Consider the following 20,435-nt stretch of genomic DNA (forward strand, 5'->3'; position numbering starts at 1 on the left):
CATCCTTTTCCTTTTATTTTGCTTGAGGTTGTGATTTCCTCCCCTTCCAGAAATATAATGAAGAAAGAAAGTCAGAGGAGAACCTGTGTGGAAAAGGTCTTACCTCCTTCAATTCTTCTTCAGTAGAACCCCCCAGAAATGAAGATGGAACACAGAAAATGGAGCCAGACATGAGAATTAACCCAGCACTGTACTGATATCTCTTGGGAGTAAACTGCCCCCACGTATCACATAGCCTGGTTTCCAAAAGTTACAGTGGGTTTGGGGCATTCACCAGAAATAATTTGGAGAAAGAGGTGCTTTGCATAGATCTTTCAAAAATTTCCAATATGTTCAAGTACAACTCCTGCCAAATCTTGAGGCTTTTGGCCAATGACAATGAGTTCTTAGAAGGCATAAGAATATTTTAAAATTAATTTTTTGGGGAGAGTTTATGATTGTTGATTGCTGCTTGTGCTAACTAAATATATAACAATTGTAACTTTTAAACATGCTATTCTGCTATCTTTTTCAATATTGGTATTTGGGAAATTAGTAAAACGACTATATCTGTGTGTCTCTGTCTGTAATCCTTTTCAGAAGAGTAGCTATGGCCCAGTCCAGACGGGCCAAATGAGCTGTACTGGCGGCGTACTAGGGTTAAGGGACCGCGTGGGAACCGCACAGTCCCTAACCCTAGTATGGCACAGCGCCGTAATAAAGGTGGTGCCCCATGTATACGAGCGCCGCCATTGTGATGTGATGGATGCATAGCATCCGCACGTCACACCGCACCAGTTAGGTCACAAGTGCACCATTGGCACTGTACCGGGCCTATGTTAGCCTGTTGAAGCAAAACAGTCAGTCTTCTGACATTATATACAGTGGGCCCTTGCTATACGCTGGGGTTTGGTTCCAAGATCCCCCGTGGATAACAAAATCTGTGTATGCGCAAGTCCCATTAAATATAATGACATAGCAAAATAGTGTCCCTTATAAAAATGGAAAATCAAGGTTTGATATTTGAATATACAGTACTTTTTTTGAACATTTTCAAACTGTGTATACTTTTCTGTGTATAAAAAATCCATGTATAAGCAGGGCCAACTGTATATATACTTATTTGGATACAGCACAGACAATTAACTGATTGTTCAATACATATTATTATTATTAAAGTTGGAAATGACGAAAAGATAATCCAATATGGGATGGGGAACCTATGTCCCTTTATACATTTTAAACTACAGTGCCCATAATCCCGTACCATTTGCCATGCTGGCTGGGTTTTTTGGGAATTCAAAATGTCTGCAAGCCAAAATTTACTCACCCCTGACCTAGTGGGTGTAATAGAATGCAACGAAACAGACCACCTGCTACCCTTAGTACAATGAAACAGAGTACCTCTACCATCTTAATCAGACTATATATCTACAACCTCCACATTTCTCAACCAAGAGAACAAAGCAAAAACACTAATGACTACAGAATGGTAAAAGATACTAGTACAGTGTGCCTTGGCATTCGCTCGAGTTTGATTCACCTTTGGATACCAAAATCCATGGATGCTCAAGTCCCATTATATACAGTGGCATAGTAAAATGGTGTCCCTTATGTAAAATGGCAAAATCAAGGACTGCATATTGAAATTTATATATTTTAGAATATTTTGAAGCAGTGGATGGCTGAATCTCTGGACAAGGAGTCAGTGGCTACAAAGAGCTGATTGTATACTAATGGGAACATCCCTCCACTTGATACTAAAGAAGAAAAGTTAGAAAGTGACCTGAATGCCTAGACGAGGCAGAGCTATGTTGAAGAAAACAATTTGCTTAGAAATAACATGTACTGTAACCTGCTAGTTACCGTATTTCAGGTTAAGTGAAACATGTACAAAACAATCTGAAACAGTTCCAAAGCCTCCTGATATGTTCTGCTGATAATAGCTAGAACAATAGAATAAAATACAAATGGGAAGTATGATATACATTGCCTCAATCCAACACCCGCCTTAGTATAATGTAAATACCCACATATGGACATACCCCATAGAAGCACTAGGCAACCCCCCAACAGATTAGCAACATTATACAATGCATGCCAATGATTGGGTGCCAGTGCACCTTGCAAAATATATGATGCACAACTACAATGAGTAATCACAATGCAAAGTATAGGATACATGACCACAATGGAAAGTATAGGATGCACAACCATAATAGAAAATACAGTGGGCCTACCATATCAGTGGGCTAGCCATTCACCGATTGGAGCTTCTGTGGATTGCCTGGCCCCATAATAGTCAATGGTAGAACATACATGCAACTGCACCGACATGGATGTGCATATATCACTGCCCATTGACTAATATGGGCTTGAGTTCCTGCATTGTTTCCTATCTGGCGGGGCAGTACTGAACCCCTATTGATGGGAATGGCACACTGTATAAGATGTACCAACTTGCAAGGCATAATCACAATGGGAGTTATAGATTGCGTAACCCCAATGGAAAGTAAAGGATGTGCAATTACAATGCAAAACGTACATTGTGCAAAGACACAGCACAGCTGAACATGCTATCTGTGCAACTCTACTTCCAGCACTATCAGCAGAATACGTCCGTTGTGCAGCAGTGACTTTTTGGCCCTGTGCATGCATTGGTGGTTCAGTGGTCAAGATGCTGACTCTGATGATTGCAAGATCGGCAGGTCAGCAGTTCGAGGCCAAAGTGCCGCATGACGGAGTGAGCTCCCATCGCTAGTCCCAGCTTCTGCCAACCTAGCAGTTTGAAAGCATGCAAATGCAAGTAGATAAATAGGTACCACTTTGGTGGGAAGGGAACAGTGTTCTGTGCAGCCATGCTGGCCACATGACCACAAAGTTGTCGACAATACTGGCTCTTTGGCCCACTATAATCAGACACGACGACAACCTGTTCAAAGGGAAAACCTTGCCTTTACTTTTTACGCATGTGGTCCTAAGCGAATTCCTACCATTGTTTGGAAACAGTACTTGCTCCTTATTGGTGAGTTTATATAAAGGTTAATAATAATAATAATAATAATAATAATAATATATCATGGTCATAGCCTTTTGTTACTCAGTTGACGCACCTGTTGTGCGTAATGCAGTTGCCACCTGTTACATGGAGCAGACTACATCCTTCCATTGTGATCAGCCGATGTATGCATCCTCTCAATTAAGAACTCAACTCAACCAAGAAAACAAAGCAAGAGTCGCCAAGTAGGAAAGAATGAGAAACTGTACAAATGTACAGTTGGGGAAATCCTTCCTTGATCATGGCCAAGATTGAGGTTGGCTGCTTCTGATGCTTGTGCAACTCCCTCGGTCGCCATTTCCTGCTTAGGAAAGTTAACTAACCTTCGGATAACTTGGCAAATTAGCTTAATAGCTGCAAAAAAGTGAGTGTGGAAGATCAAAATGAGGGCCATAGCAGACAATAGCAGCCTGAGGCCGCTTCAACTGCCTTGGCTCACTCCTCGCAGGGGATTCTGGGAACTGTAGTTTTCTGAGACATTGAGCCTCCTCTGACAGAAAGAGCTCTGGCGCCACAATAAACTACAGCTCCCAGGATTCCCTCCTGGCACTGAGCCAGGGCAGTTAAAGCGGTCTCAAACTGGGTTATTTCTGTGGTGTGTTTTGGACCTTGGACGGTTGAGCCTAAAAAAGACGTGACTCCGCTGAGGAGGAGGAGGAGGAGGAGGAGAAGGGGCAGATGAGGCTCAGAGGGGGGAAAAAGCCCAAGCACAAGATGGCGGAAGGATGACGCGCCGTTACGCACGTCGGTGGGCGTGGCATGACGTCACGCGCGAGGAAAGGCCAGCGCGTGACGTCTGGGGCCGGAAGTGAAGCCAAAAGGGAGGAGGGGCGTGTCCTGAGGGGCGTTAATGGCTGCGGCTGCGGTTGAAGCCTCTGTCTGTGGCGCCTGAGGAGGTAAGCGGCCCGGTCCGATGCGGGGAGGCCTGTGAATGCCGCCCTGAGGGAGAGACCCTCCCGAGCTTCGCGTGAGTCTTGCAGTGGTTCTCGGGGAGGCCGTTTCCGCAAAGCTGCGTCTTAGGGCCGGCTTGGCCTCGAAGGGAAAGCAAGGGCCTGCCTAATCTGCCGTGTGCGGGGCGTTATGTAAACCCTGAGCACGCACTCCGCTCTACCCTCTCATACGCTCCTGCTGCATTCTGGGGCTTGCAGTTTTGAGGAAGGGGCGTTTAGAATCCCCAGCCAGAGAGCGCTTAGGCTCCGCTGAACTACAAGCCCCACAATGCAGCAGGAGGCAGCTGGAGGAGTCAAAGTGGAATAGCAGCACTCGAATGAGATTGCCGCACCACGCTCTTAGATTGCTGCTCTCGCGCTTTAACTGCTCTGGCTGCCTCCTGTTGCATTCTGGGATTTGCAGTTTTGAGGAGGGGCGTTTGGAAACTCTCAGCCAGAGAGCTCTTAGGTCTCGCTGAACTACAAACCTCAGAACGGAACAGGAGGCAGCCAGGGCAATACAAATGGAATAGCAGCAATATAAGAGTGTAGTGTAGTGATGTGATCTCCGCTGCCTACATTACTGCACTACCCTCTTATACTGCTGCTATTTCGCTTTTACTGCTCTGGCTGCCTCCTGTTGCATTCTGGGGTTTGTAGTTCCGTGAGGCCTAAGAGCTCTCTGGCTGGGAATTCTAAATGCCCCTCCTTGAACTGCAAGTCCCAGAAGGCAACGGGAGCAGTTAAAGTGGAGCAGCAATGCTTTAAGAGTGTAATGCGGTAATCTCCTTAGAGTGCTGCTGTCCCACTTTTACTGTGGCGTTCTTGTAGTTTAGTGAGGCCTAAGAGCTCTCTGTCATGGAAGAGACCTCAAGAGCCACCCAGTCCAACCCCATTCTGCCATGCAGGAACTCTCAATCAAAGCACCCCTGACAGATAGCCATCCAGTCTGTTTCAAGACCTCCAAAGGGAGTCTGTCCCACTGTCTAACAGCTTTCACTGTTCAAAGTTCAATATACAGTATTTCAAAGCTCAGTACCTCTAGATTTTCTCAATACCATTTTATTTATATATCACTTGTGACCGCCCCCCCCCAAAACAAAACAAAACTGCTTTATGCTTCCAAATCTGCAACAGTAACGAAAGAGATGCCATTTTACTATTCCACTGTATTTAATGGGACTTCAGCATCCATGGATTTCTGTATCCAACGGAGGTTCTGGAACCAAGCCCCAGCGGAAACCAAGGGCCCACTGTACTAATATTGCACCTCTGACATGGAAGGGGAAGGTGTCAGGTGTTTTCCATCTCTTTTACTTTGGGGTAATTTAGCAGAACCATTTGCATGTTGAACTGCAACTCTGGAGATCAGGGTTCAGTTTCCTGCTTGGGTGAGTCACTCCCAGCCCCAGAAAAACCCTTAGGCTCTCCATAAGTTAGAAATGACTCGAAGGCATACAAAAACAACAACAAATTTAGTAGGGAGAGCCAGTTTGGTGTAGCACTTTGAACATTGGACTCTGGAGATCAAGGCATGAATCCCCCGCTCAGCTGTGGAAACCCACTGGGTGACCTTGCACAGGTCACACTCTCTCAGCCTCAGGGGAAAGCAAAGGGAAACCTCATCTGAACAAAGGTTGCCAAGAAACCCCCATGATAAATTTGTCTTAGAGGTGCCATAAGTTGAAAACTAAAGGTACACACAACAGCAAATGTGGCAGTGATGAGAAGTTTGTGCAACCTGTGTAGAAGCTCCTCCTCCTCCATGGCTATAAGCAGGTGGAGGGAGGAAAGGAGATAGTGTTACCCAGTTCTCTTGGATAAAGTTCAGTTTCTATTCGTACTGTATTTGCAAACTATGAGGTGTCTGAAGATGTGGCCAGCTCAGTTCAAAACAGCTTTGCCTTCAGAGGACTTTGGCAGGTAGCTACTTTCTAACTCCTGAACAGCATGACTCAGTGCTGATTCTGGAGCCACTGGCTGCTGTTGTTGGGCAGGTTTCCATGAAATAAACAAACATTTGCAGTCATCAGCACAAATATGGGCCTTGGAGTATTGCGGGGGGGGGGGGGATCCAGTCCTCACATCAGATTGTTTGAGAAACGCTGCTCTGGAGGATTTCTTTACTCGCACAGCACTTGTGGCTGCTTGTTGATAGATCGCAGCGCTGTGGCTTGTAGCTAAACCTTCCAGATCAGGAAGAAACTTTTCTTCATTTAAATGTTTACATTATATGAGAGAAACTATGAGAGTTTATATGAGAATTCCAAATTTTACCTGTACAGCTCCATACATATTATTCTGGTATTACATGGCTTTGATAATTTAAAAATTTGGTTTAGGAACCAGAAGAATATCAACAATAATCAGTGGTTTTCGTTCGGTGGAAACCAAAGGAAGTGCATTATTTATTACAGGCATAAATTATATGCTAAGTAGGTTATTTATTTGTTACAATATTTGTGTAAGATAATTGCCCACTGTAAGGCTTCATTATGTAAATACGTAGGAAAGTGGTAGACACATCTTTGAAAATGTATTTTAAAGGTGAGTGGCTTCTCTCTGTCAAAAGAAGTTTAGTTTTACTGTACACTTAATACAGAGGATCAGCTGAACTGAGAAAGAGTGTTAATAAAGTATCTTGTTTCTCTTGCTCTTTGTTCCACTGAGGCATCATAAGTCAAGCTTATGTAAGCCTAGATAAGTAGACTTATTGTAGTTTCCATGGTTCAGAAGCCACTTTATTGTATGAAATGCCATGAATACAAAGGCCTAATACATAAGATTTTAATGCAATGGTTAAAATGAAGCTACATAATCACAAAAAACAGTGTTCAGCTAACCATCCTGGTATTTTCTAGATTCATTTTTAAAATTGCTTTTAGGCTTGTTACTCTCACATCCTTTGTTATGAAGCTTCGTTTTTGTGACATTGCATTTTTTTTTTACAAGACCAGCATTTTGCATTTGATTAATTTAAATACACTTGGGTAAATGCCATCTGGACTTCACAATTGGTTAATTTTTGGCATAAGTCTCTTAATAATTCTTATTGTGTTTGATTCTAAATCTCTTCAGATACAGTGTACCCACTCCATGCGCGGGCTTGCCCTCCGCAGCTTTAACTTAATGCAGATAAAAAGGAAAACTGGATGCTTGGGGATATAGACTTTTTAAAAACGGTGTAGCCTCAATTCCCAGGCTTATTTTTGTTTAAACAGTCATTTTGATTACAAAGTTATGGCTGCTCATGTACTGATCAAAGATGTTTTATTTAGTAAATCTGTAATGTTGTATCTCAGGCAGGATACCCGTTGCTTCATCGAGGGATGGTACTTAGGATGAAAAGTAGGAAGAAGTCAAAAGAGCAAAAAGGAATTTATCAGACATTAACCCAGTGAAATAGACTTCACAGCAAGATGAACACATAGAAATTTGCTTTCCCATTATAAAAGTCTCGCAGCCTCTTTCTTCAAGTCTCACAGAAAAAAGAACCTGTAACATTATTAGAATTGCATGTTGCATTTGTTTTATGCGGGGCCCAACTGCTCTATATGCAATCTCACTTAACTCGAGTCTTATCAAACTACAAGTTTGTTGTATTCAAGTCATTAACAGCAATTGTATTTGTACTTTTGGACAAAATCAATAAAATGAGTTAAATCAGTTGAATTTTAGTCTATTCTGAAATATGAGCTCTTGCTTATCTTAATTCAGTTATTCCCTGCCCCCCAAGTAATGTTGCACATAACTCTTGAAATGTGAATTGATCTTAGTACAGTAGGGCACCCTTATCCAAAGGGTATACATTCCAGAACATTTAGCAGATACACGAACCTGCGGATACCAGCAAATCCTTTATTTTTAAGTAACATAAATGGCATACACATTGCAAGATTGGATTAATAATATTTTCCAACCAAAACAAAACTGCAGAGACTTTAGTGTCTTTTCAGAATTTTTCACAATCCTTGCAGGTAACAGTTAATCAGGCAAAATGGTTATGATTTTTTTTTCTCCTTGAGTTTATAAATGAGTCCCAGTAGAATAATCTTACTTAAAGGTTTTTGCTTTTGTTTTTGACTCTTTTCCTTGGCACCTGACTTCATAATTTCTCTTCTGTCTTCATTTGCATTATCCCTTATTTTTATCCTTTCTTCCCAAAGAGCAAACTTGTGTACATGGATCTCTCTGTTGTTCCCCAGGTTCTTTCTTGGGAGCAACTCTGCTAGGCAGGTTAGGCTGAGAGATAGTGAGCATCATATTCTAAGTCTACCATTCTGTTTACTGCATCCAGTGCTTCTTAAACTAACAGGAAACAACACCATATTTAGGCTGATTGGCAGCTTGGCAACTTGCTGACCACCAATGGAAGATAAAAACTGTACCTGTACAAACTGTAGCTATAAACCCTTCTAATTAATTTGAGAATTTATTCTTGAAAGAACCTAATTGGTTCTGCATATACCATAAAACTATTTGTTACTTCCTCATCCTGCTCCCTTTGAAAAAGCTAAGTATTTTGTTGATTTTGTTTGCATCTTTAATCAGGCGAAGTCTTATGGTATATGCAGAACCAATTAGGTTCTTTCAAGAATAAATTTCTCAAATTAATTAGAAGGGTTTATAGCTACAGTTTGTACAGGTACAGTTTTTATCTTCCATTGGTGGCCATGCAAGTTTGTATGTGTGCAAGAGCTTGCACTTACATGATTAATGCAAAGTTCTTTTGCATTGTTATGCTGTTCTCATTATGACTGTATGTTCCCTGGGGTTATGATATCGTATTTATAAATGATAGCTTTGGTAGCAGATGGTTAAGAAGAGATATTTTGCTCATTTTGTTCAAAATATACAGGTTTGTGCAAGAATGAATGTATCCAGTGGATACTGGGTAGATGTCATTCTCCCCTTGAAGTAAAAACTGTCTACAGTAATTAAACTGAAATGAGAACAGTATAAACTATCTCATGTTATCTTCTTAACTAAGGATTGTGAGTTTATGCTTTGAATCATTCAAATACTGCCGCATTGATAAGAATTTAATGTTACATTACAGAACAACTATGTCATCATTCCAAGAAGTTCCATCTTCAAGCAATGCTCTTCAGACTTCAAATTTTGCACATGTTATCTTTCAAAATGTAGCGAAAAGCTATCTTCCTAATGTGCACCTTGAATGCCATTACACTCTGACTCCATATATCCGTCCTCACCAAAAAGACTGGGTTGGTATTTTCAAAGTAAGTAACATTTCAGCAAGTTTTAATGTGGTTCTATCTTGTTTTATTAAATAACGAATAGGAGATGATCATGTGGAAATTGAAGGAAATGTTTGAAATTATTCTTTTAAAAATATACATAATTAGATGGTAAATTTATTTTTGCTGAACTATCTCTGTTGAGGCCTCATTGAAATTTTGTAAAAATTGTATAGATGAAAAGAAGGATCTAACGTCTCACTCCAGTTTTTCTCTTATGGCTCAAGACAGATGACTTCACATACTGTAATTTACCCTCTATAGTTCCACACAGTCATAATCAAGAGATGCCATAGAAATGATGGTAGAACCAATAACATTCTCTTTTAGAAACCTAAAAAAAATAATCACTTCCCATTTCCTAGTACTTTCTCCTTTTATTCATTTTAGATGCAAGCCTGTCTAGAAGTCCCATTAACTAATTGTTACTCCCATTCTAACTGGGAGTTTTAGTGCTGCACTGTTCAGTTTATTTAGTTGTCACTCATCTATTGATGGAAATCAAACCGAAGTGGCCACCTTGAAAGAAAATCCCACTCTAAAACTGAATAGATGTACTAGTGCAGATGTTTTGGAGTACAGAATAAGTATTACAAGGGATGTATTTGTACCTCATCCCTTGTAAATTCCTTCCCCTTCTATATAAGCATCTTCAACTCTCTTATGTTCTGTTTGTAACATCCCTTAATGAAATGATACTTTTTGATTAGAATATTCTTAGAAACCTTTGATAATTTGAACTTTGTATAGGAATTATTAATGTAATCTTTGAAGTGAGAGCAAGTAGTAACATAAATATGAGAAATTAAGATAAATCATATTGGAGTACCATAGGCATATCAAGGCCTGCTAAGTCCATCATTCTCTTTTTATGGCAGCTGGTAGGATACCTGTGGGAAGTTCAGAACCAGGACATAAGTGCAATAGCACCTTCTTGTGTTCTCTAGAGGCAGAATGGTTGTGATATTAGAAGAAATAGACAGTCATGTCTATATAACCATAAGTATTTACCATCTAATCTTGGAAGCTATGCATGGTCAGCCCTGCTTAGTACTTATGGTGGCTGGTGGGAGACCACCAATGAATACCAGGTGCTGTATACTATATTTCAGAGAAAGAAACTGGCAAAACCACCTCTGAGTATTCCTTGCCTAAGAAAACCCTGTGAAATTCATGGGGTTGCCATAAATAGACGTGATTTGAAAGTGCATGTGCGTGTGTACATATATGTTTTATATTTGTTCTTTTAAGTGGTTTGTTTTGATAGTTCACTTACATTTTTAACTTTCATATGATGTGAAAAGTTTAGCTACCTTGAGTTTCATACTCTGAAAAAGTTGAGATATATTTGATGATGACGACAACAACCATCTTGATTAGTCGTCATTACTTAGTCTTATACCAAAAGAGGAAAAAACTCTTGTGGCCCGTATAGAAATCTTTCTTTTTCCATTCTATCCACTCTGCACTTAAAGGTCTCCATAAGGTCTTCTCCATATCCCTCAAACATCTGAACCAAGTTTACTTAAAGTGCAGAAGAAGGTCTTCTTTGTGACAGAGGCAAGACAGAGGCATCTTGCTCTCTCACTTAACAGCCTTATGCTGACCTGTATTTTATTTTTTGCTTGTTTGTTATGTTCTGAGCAATTTAAGAAACAATATTCTGTTAAGTTGTTTTGTACATATTTTTACTCAAAGGGAAAAAATGTTGCTCATACGATATCAGATGTACCAGTTTTCACGCTGTATTTTGCAAGGTGTTCTTGTGAAACCATACTATTACATCCCTCTGCTTTTCTTGCCCCTTCATTTGTGTAAATCCACTCTTCTTGTGTTTATTTCCTTGGAGCTCAATGTGTTTAATGAGGCTTTTTTTCTGCGAAAGTGTGCACTGTTTCTTTGTTGTTACACCCAAGCAAGCTACTTTTAAAGAACAGTCTCAGAATTAAGAACATTTTCATCCCAACTCATAGTTCATTGTGCAAATAGCCACAGGCTCTGTCTGGAAAAGAAATATAATATTCTGCCACTGTAAGAGAAGCTGGTATTATAAAGAGATTTAATGTTCAAGGGATAAAAGCTTTGGATTAAGGAATGATTAGTTCTTCATGAGAGTTGGTAATCAAAGTGATAGCTCAGTCTTAGCCAACATATCAGGAACATGGTTGTTTGAAATTGTCTGTTGACCCTCTTCTCATGGAATATGCTGTATGTCTTTTGGTACGATTCCCAGTGTTAAAGTAGTGGTTGAGTGAATGTCATTGTTGCACAGGAAGTTGGGAGTTTGAATGTTCAAGTCTGAGATCCTAAATACGTATGAAGATTGCTCAAGACTTATTTGTTCATTAAGTGCAGGGTGGAAAAAAGAGAACGGCAAGGATATGTAATACCTTATTAAGGCTTTGTGTTAATCTTGGCACATCACTGTTAGAATTTGGGTTGGCATTAGTTCCTGCTCTCATAATAATATTAATTGTGGTGATAGCCTCCAAGCTAGCTTGTGGGATTCAGCAGGTGTTGAATTGGAAAGGTAACAAGTAACAATGACAGAATCCTTAGTGAGTGCACTGAACAGTCCGAAAAGCAAAGGTGTCGCTGTCTCGGCCACTTGTGTGAACAGTTTTGTTTTTTGGGGTATTTCTGCGAGACTTAATTTGTATGTTAAATTGTTGATGTTTCTTCCTCCAAGTTTCATGCCTCCTTCGTCTGCATCTAATCCTGTTTTACATATGATATATTCAGCATACAAGTTCAGTGGATGGGGTGATAGAATGTACCCTTGCCTAACCCTCTTGCCAACTGGAAGCCAATCAGTTCCTCCTTATTCTATCCTGATAACCAAATGAAATTTGCGATCACTGGTGTCCCCTCACTTGGACTGTATATTGAGATTCCAACCTGTTAGCCATTCTTATGTGTTCTATATTTGTTGATAGATTTTAGTTAGATTTACAGTAGATTTTTGAAGCAACTGTATTACATCTACATTTATTTGTTTGTATTGTTTGTTTTGTTTTTGTGTACTGTAATGTTTGTTTGTTTTATGTAATATTAAATATTAATAAAATTATTTTTAAAAAGGAACTGTATTGGTATGCACCTATACTCTTGGTTTAAATTTTCCTTTGATTTCTTGGATCTTGTGGAAGAAGTCTCTCGTTCTTTTTTGTTTTCTTATATTTCTCTACATTGATTATTATACTAGTTATTTAGGGTAGGTTTGGCAAATTTCACCACAGTGCCTTTTAATCAGCCAGTATACCCAGACACCCTGCTATTAAGAATAGTAATGAACAACAGAACCTGGAAGTGACTTGATTCCCAGCCAGCCTCACCATCAAAAATTGTGATCATCTTGTGATTTTTCTATTGTTGATTCCTAGCCATATGTTATGTATGGATGGGACAGGGAGGATCCTTTTTTTGATTACTGTATTCAGTGTTCAGGATACTTTGGTGGTGGCAGAACTATACATGTGTGAGCTTTCTAATAACACTCTCTTCTCTACTAAAGCTGCATCTGCACTTCAGAAATAATCCAGTTTGACACCACTTTAACTACTATGGCTCAGTGCTATGGGATTCTGGGAACTGTAGTTTGTTGTGGTGCCAGAGTTCTCTAAACTACAGTTCCCATAAATCCATAGCATTGAGCCATGGCACTTAAAGTGGTGCCAAACTGAGTTATTTCTGCAGTGCAGATGCAGCCTGAGACTGTCTTCTCAATACTTATTTCTTTGGAGGGAAATTTAATATAGGGCTAAGGTGTAATGATAGTTGGTTCTGTGGGGAATTACTTTGGAAGAGTTTTGAATAAGACAGTAATACATGAGCAGTTTTGATCCTCCTTTTCAATGAATCAGACTGTATAGGGTTCTTCAGATTTCCATAGACTGCTGCTTGGCACCAGGAACAGAGTGGGAAACTCTGTTTCTAGTGTTTCTGTGTTGCCTTGTCTAACAAGGCAACACAGAAACACTAGCTACTACCACTAATGATCTAGATACATTTTTAGAAGTTGCAAAGAGTAGCATTAAGCTAGTTATTGATGGTAGGCTTAACAGTTGTGGAAAGGTAAAGGAAACACTTTAGAGCCAATGCAAAAACTAAATTCTTCTTTCACAGTTTTAAGAGCATCACAGCTAAAAAGGCACTCATTTTGTGTTCAGATAGCTTTTTAGCCTAATGTTGTGTATCTTACATAAAGATACCCTTATTCTGGTACCCTCCAGAAAGGTGGGCTACGGCTCCCATCATTCCACTCACTATGGCAAGTGGTGCTGAATTATAGCTTTTGTAATCCCACTATCCCAAGGGCGTATTGGAAGAAACTGGAGTAGATCATTTTATATGTTCCCAGTAGCTTAATTACGGCAAAACTTTATTTATTTATTTTTAAAATTACATTTAACACAGCAACTGTTAATTGGATAAGAAATGTATAGAAGTCTGGTAGGAATTGAAAGTTAAGTATACTGCATAAATGTGCTTATTTCTATTGTATTAAGAGTTTGCTGTTCTTGGTTTAGGTTGGCTGGAGTACAGCAAGAGATTATTACACATTTCTTTGGTCACCTATGCCTGAAAATTATGTGGAAGGATCAACAGTTAACTGTGTGCTATCATTTCAAGGTAAATAATTAAAAAGTAGGATCCTTGTCTTCTAGTTTCTGTTCTGTGTTTCTCAGAACATTAAACAAGCCCATATATGTGATTAGAAAGTACTGAAAACTTACACAATTCCATTGACACTCCAGTATATTTACTTTAAATCTGAAAGAAACAATTTAAATTGGGGTGAAAATTGTGTAGTCTTCCAGATGCAGAAGTGCAATTTTCTGCATACCACACCATGTTTGCTGTGATGATTAAGGCTGATGGGAAATACAATTCAACAACATCTGAAGGATGCACAATTTCTACCCATTATTTAGAGGTGCTACATGAGCTGATGTGTGTATAACTGAAGTTGTACCTACACTAGTCTTATATATCTAGCGTCACTGCTGTTATAAAGGAGATTTCCTTACATTTCATAATTGGTATAGCCCAGGGGTAGTCAACAAGTGACATCTGGCACCCCCGAGGGCCATTTTTTTGCTTTCCAGGGGTCATGTTTGTTGGCCCACTGAGATAATTTAGGATGAATAGAGGTACTTTTAAAATAAAAACACACCGAGAGAGAGAGAGACACACACTTCACGGGGCTCTTTTGGGCCTAAAAACATGATAAATGTTTCCCCACCCCAAAGGGAGTTTATGGATATTTGGGGACAAAATGTTAAATGGAGGGGGATGCAGTGGGTGGTGGGCATCCATCCAAAGTCTCCTGGAGAGCTGGAGTGGTCCACTAGCCTTCCACTTTTGCCCACTCTTGGTGTAACAATTAGCGAAGAGGGTGGGAGCTGAAGGCAAATTTTCATATCCTGGGACAGACTAATGCATCATCATTATTCTGTCCTCAGATAATGGTTGCATGATTTCCTTTTCAATTATTTGGTGGCTGTGTGAATGACAAGAGTCTTAAGCTATAGATATGAGATCCTTGTCATTGTGAAAAGTTTTTCCTGGGCTCAAGTAGAAGGTATTACTTATTTTACTGTCTTGAAATGACTTGCCACAATAGAAGGGTGGGGGAAATAGCTACATCTTAGCTCACTACCTCATGCAAACAGTCATTTGGCCTTGATGGTTCCCAGTTACTTCCGTGAGGACAACAAACAAGGCTGAAGCAGCACCGGGGAATGAATCTATATGTAAGCCAGTGTTTCCTGGCAGCTTGTGTGTGAGGAATACCTAAATGTTATAATACCTTATGATCTTAGGATAATGAAGACTGTTTCTGCTATCCTATCTCAAGATGTGTAAGTTTTTTAAGTAATAAAAAAGCAGAGTGCCATTTCAGCTCCAAAGTTAGGAACATAAATTGAGGTCCAGAGACATTAGTTCTCTTTTCTGTTTTACATATTTTCTTTTTAACTTTGGAGGAGGATCTTACTATTCTAGTGAGAGCTATAGACTATACCATACCAACCTAAGTTAAGGATAGTTGTTAGTGTCCAGCATTCATAGTAATTTTAATAATGGTAAATATCTCCCCCCTGCTTTTTTCCTTTTCGATTAGGTATATAACAGCATGGCTGGGTGAATTTACAGGATGACTTGACTGAATAAGATTTATAACTGTAATAAAAATACAGTTTATAGTAATAGGTTAGTAAGTATAAGTTATGGTGTAATAACTCACTACTGTTTAATATTTTGAAGCCTTGCCTTTTGTTAGAGATTGGACAGTAAAGCACTGACATGCAATTCAAACCTTTTCTTGAGCTATTGCATACAGGAAACAAATATATTTTAATTATATAGTGCTGTTATAAATGTGTTGTGCTGATATGAAAAAAAGTGTTTTATTTACATTTTTCTATTCAACAGGATACTATCTTCCAAATGATGATGGCGAATTTTACCAGTTTTGTTATGTGACACATAAAGGTGAAATCCGTGGAGCAAGCACACCTTTTCACTTTCGAACATCTTCTCCTGTTGAAGAATTATTAACAATGGAAGATGAAGGAAATTCTGATATGTTGGTGGTGACAACAAAGGCTGGACTTCTTGAGGTTTGAATTAGCCAATTCTTCTATTTATGTTGTCAAGATGAATTTAAATGAAGTGAAATTTGCCTGCTGAAAAAAGATAATTTCATGAAAGTGCCAGCATGCTACCTTGCACAGATGACTTAAGAAACCTAACATGAAACATCAGTTCCATGTAATACTAAGGGAGACTGTAGAAAGGCTCTATGGATCCTTGCTGCATTATCTTCATGGTTGTGTTTGCATTCATATGTTACTATAAAGCTACCTGTAAATTACTCTATTTTGAAAAAGCAGTATAAAACAGCGATACTTAAACTTTTTACCCTTGGGACCCCCCTCCCTTTACATCTACATACAGATATCATGCCTCCCCACTCAACACAGTATAAAAATAAAAATATTTTATTTAGTGTGTGCATTTTCATTTGCACATTTGTGTATATTCATATTTTAACATTCTATAAGGAAATAATATTGTTCAAATTTGAACAGTTTTATTTAAATAAATTCAATATTTAACTCAACGTATGTGTAAATTTTACACACAAAATGTTTGGGGGAAGGAGGAGGAGGGCCTCCAAGCCTCTTTCCTCCCTTGAGCAACCTAGGGGTCCCACCCCACTATTTGAGAACCACTGTTGTAAAAAACCTCACAACTTCAGGGACAAAGTAAGATTCCATAAATTGTCAGGATCATCGGGAAAATCATCAGTGAGCTGGCTGTGAAGGAATAATTTAAAAACTTGGCATTTATAGCCATGGCGGTTACAGTTATGGTGTCCTGAAGAACAATTTGATACAGGTAAAATGTGTCCACGTTTTAATGCTGTTGTTTGAATTACAGTAAGTTTGACTTGATTTATTGATTTGACTTGATTTATTAAGGATTATGGTTTTTATATTGCTCTTGATTACTTATGTTTCACATTTGAAGAAACACTGTAGACATTATCTATTTCCCATGGTTGTAATAATCTAACTGTAATCTGAGATAAAATTGTAATTATGAATTTGAGAATGTTGAGGAAATAAAACATATCCAGATGTTTACCACCAAACCCCCCCCCCCCCCATTCCACTGCTTCTCCTCTCTGGGTTTCATCTATTTTATTTATACACTGGATGGTAAATTATGCAAATTAATAATATGGATGTTCAGTAATGTGGTGCGATTAGGTTAAAACTCTCTGTACTCAGATCTATTTTTGTGCTTTAGTTCAAAATTGAAAAAACTCTGAAAGAAAAAGAAGAACTATTAAAGGTAACTGCTTCACTTGAAAAGGAAACTGTCCACCTCAGAGAACAAGTTGAAAGACTGGAAAAAGAACTTAATTATGAAAAGGAAAGATTTGATCAGCTTGAAGCACAGCAGAAGGTTAGTTATTAGGTGATAAATGGTAATTACATGATATCTTTTCAAAGCCACCTGAATATAGTCTTTTATTAACCCCCTCCCCCCAAAAATGTTGGGAGTATATGATAGAATGCATGAAAATACATATTGTAGCAATGAATTTACTTTTGCCTACCAAATCACATAGTACTATCTTTGATATGTATTTAGTAATGTTTTCCATATTAAGATATTTAAAGATAAATTCCCTTCCTTGCTGTCTTGCCTGGCCTGGGGTTTGCCAGCATCCATGGTTTTGTGTACCTAAATTCTCAATTACCTTCAGATTGGCTTCAGCACGTAGAACTAAAAGCATTTCCAATAGTAGTAGGCCTCATTAGTAGAGTTTCTGAGATTGCAAGGCATGCATGTACCTGGATGACCTTATAGTCAGGTATGTAATCCTGGGGAAAGAGCAGACCTTTTGGCTACTCTTTAATGGTTTGCAGTTCACAGCTTGACCAGACAGTTGTAAAAACAGTTACTTGACTTAGAACCGAAACAGATGGCCCTGAAGGGGTGGCCTTAAGCTATCCCTGAGAAAGCTGGGTGGAGGCTGCCGCAACTGCACACTGTGGCTCCAATACGGCCAGCTTCTGCCCCATATAGAGTGGAAAAAACCAGCTCCTGGTTGGGGGAGAAAAAAGCTGCCCCTTTGCTGCTGGAGCCAGCTGTTCGCCAGATCCGGGGCAAGTGGCATCTAAATGCCATGCCCCTAGCAGGATAGCAGCCAGCTGGCATGTAATTGCCAGCACAGCTTCTGTCCAGCTTGAGGGTGTGGTGTGTCTAAACTCCATGCCCCCAAGCTGGCGTAGAGCCAGACTTACGGTTTTTGTCCCATGGATAAGTCGAGGGTAAAACTTAGTGAGTGACATGTAACCAGGGTTGGGTACAGACCACCAAAATGCAGCGTAGTGGCGCCAATTCTAGGGTTAGGTACCGCACGGCAGCCGCATAATCCCTAACCCTAGAACATGACCTCATTCTCCTCATGGCGGCCTACAGTCCACACGGGGGCCGCCATGACACCGCAGACAGGAAGTGGCATCATAAGAGCGCCACTTCCTGGTTGCTGTGCCGCAAAGAAAGAGCTGCTCGAGGGAGCTCCTTTTTGGCATGTTCATCGTTCCCGCAGCAACCAAATGGCTGTGAGAACGATGCTGAGGAGAAAATGCCAGTGAGGCTGCCCTGCCCCCAATCCAGTGCAGAAAGGGGCTGTCTGTACCACGCCAAAGAATCTAAATAATGAAGCAAAGAAAAATGATGCCTAAGAACTTACAAAATTCCAGCAGGCATAACAGTAAAGGTTGGATGGATGAGAGAGTAGAATTAATGCTTCCAGGGTGGGTTAAACTCTTGCCTTTAATCAGGGAAAGGTTATATATGAGTTAAAGTACAGTACTTACATTGATCCATGCATAAGTCGACTCAGGGTTTTTTTTTTGGGGGGGGGGGGGTCAATTTTTAGACAAAATTTAGACTACAATTTCTAGACATATATACATTACTTATATCCTGCCTTTTCTCAAAAGTTCTCAAAATTTTCACCATTCCACATAGAACAAAGTTATAATACACAAATGATATGCTGTGTTAGAGCATTCTTTCTTCAGATCCTTTCTGTGATCCCAGCAGCAGCAGAGTTGTCATTCATTTTTTTTCATTTGTTTGCAGTGTCTCTGGTAGTAGTGGCTAGGCTTTGCATATACAGCGTGCCTTTCCTTACGCGGGATCCATTCCAGACCTCCATGCATAAGGGAAAAACGCATATGCTCAAGCTCCATTAGAAGTAATGGGGCTTGTGCCTGCGCTGGAGGCGTGCACCCCATTACTTCTTCTGGGCATGAGAGAAGTTTTTGCAATGTGGCTTCCAGCATATGCTGGAAGTCGCGTATGGCATGCCTGTGTATAACACTGGCACACTGTAGTTAAAATTGTAAAGAAAGAAAAAGATGAAGGAAGATAGGAAGAAAGTTATTAGTCTCATTTCCCCTCTCTCTTATCCCCCAAACTATTTTGCGGTGGTTTGGAGATTTAAATCAGAAACTAATGAAACCAAATGGCCAACTGCACTTCTCTACATGAGCTTTCTCCAAACAGGGAGATAGCAATTAGTCTTCCACTATCTTAATGCTAGTGGTGGTTAAAAGAAGATACTTCAGGGTTCTAATTTAGCAGATGGGCAACATAATCCTTGGCTTTCTTTACATCTTAAAACACATAAGCCTAATACAAACACATCTTCTTGACAAGTGTGTTAGGAGGGTTTTACATTTTTGCTTGCTAGCAAGACTAAATCATCTTCACTAATGTAGCCATGGAACAGTTTTTCTGTGATTGTCTCCCAAATTGAAATAGAAATAGATTTGTTATAATAGACTTCAATTGTCAGTAATTTTATAACTATAATGACTGTGCATGATTACTGTCTTCTACATTCTTAATATAGATTTAAGTATGATCCATCTTCCTTTAAGGATTTTTTTATTTATTAAAATACATATGATCATTCTAGTACAAAAGCTTGCACGTACCAAAAGTATGAAAACCACTGGTGCGTGCATATTTATGCAAAGATATCTCAAAACCTCAGAGGTACAGTACTAAATTTCCAGCTCCATAGCAGATGCCAGAATTTTGGACTGTGGGATATAACCATGGTGGTTGGTACTGAAGTAGTTTGCCCCTACCTGTAGTGTAGATTACTCACACCTCATGCATCTACCTTGTAGATGCTATTTTTTTCTTTTTCATTTTTTCAGATGGTAAGATGAGAAAAGTGTTATTGTAGAGCTGCTTGAGTGGATTCTATTGGTCAACACATTTCCAAAATGTTCTTCGTTACACTTTTGTTTTTGTTAGGATAACTTTAAAACGACTGAGGCTCTTAAAACAGAAAAGGATGAACTCAAGAAAAAATATGATGTGGCAACTTCCAAAGTCCTCCAACTTGAAGAAGATATCATGACCGTTACTCAGAAAGCTATTGCAAAAGAAACAGAGTTAGACAGGTATGTGCCTAATATGATGCTTTATGTTCCATTGAAATCTAGACAGGACAATATTGCATTAATGTTTTATTGTTTTCAATAGCTTAAAAGACAAACTCAAGAAGGTAGTCCTTGAAAAGGAGCAACTTGAATGCCAGTTAAAGACAGAGAAAGATGAAAAGGAACTCTACAAGGTAAACTTCTGTGCTTGATAGATGAAAGC

At 39.5% G+C, this 20,435-nt stretch overlaps 1 protein-coding gene across 2 annotated transcripts in view; it reads left to right on the forward strand.

The window, feature by feature from the left end:
- The first annotated feature begins 3,788 nt into the window (after positions 1–3,788).
- The window catches only part of TAX1BP1 (Tax1 binding protein 1), a 36,317-nt gene continuing 19,670 nt past the window's right edge, over positions 3,789–20,435 (forward strand). The window contains exons 1-7 of one of the 2 annotated variants that reach the window (XM_042471156.1): positions 3,789–3,933; positions 9,026–9,209; positions 13,757–13,859; positions 15,663–15,850; positions 17,046–17,204; positions 20,085–20,233; positions 20,316–20,406. In XM_042471156.1, coding sequence (XP_042327090.1) covers positions 9,033–9,209; positions 13,757–13,859; positions 15,663–15,850; positions 17,046–17,204; positions 20,085–20,233; positions 20,316–20,406 — 867 coding nt within the window. In that variant the 5' untranslated portion in view covers positions 3,789–3,933; positions 9,026–9,032. Of the gene's footprint in view, positions 4,005–9,025; positions 9,210–13,756; positions 13,860–15,662; positions 15,851–17,045; positions 17,205–20,084; positions 20,234–20,315; positions 20,407–20,435 lie in introns of both variants that reach the window. The other variant, XM_042471157.1, reaches the window with a different exon arrangement.

Source organism: Sceloporus undulatus, chromosome 6 (assembly GCF_019175285.1).
Source record: "Sceloporus undulatus isolate JIND9_A2432 ecotype Alabama chromosome 6, SceUnd_v1.1, whole genome shotgun sequence".
Taxonomy (NCBI): domain Eukaryota; kingdom Metazoa; phylum Chordata; class Lepidosauria; order Squamata; family Phrynosomatidae; genus Sceloporus; species Sceloporus undulatus.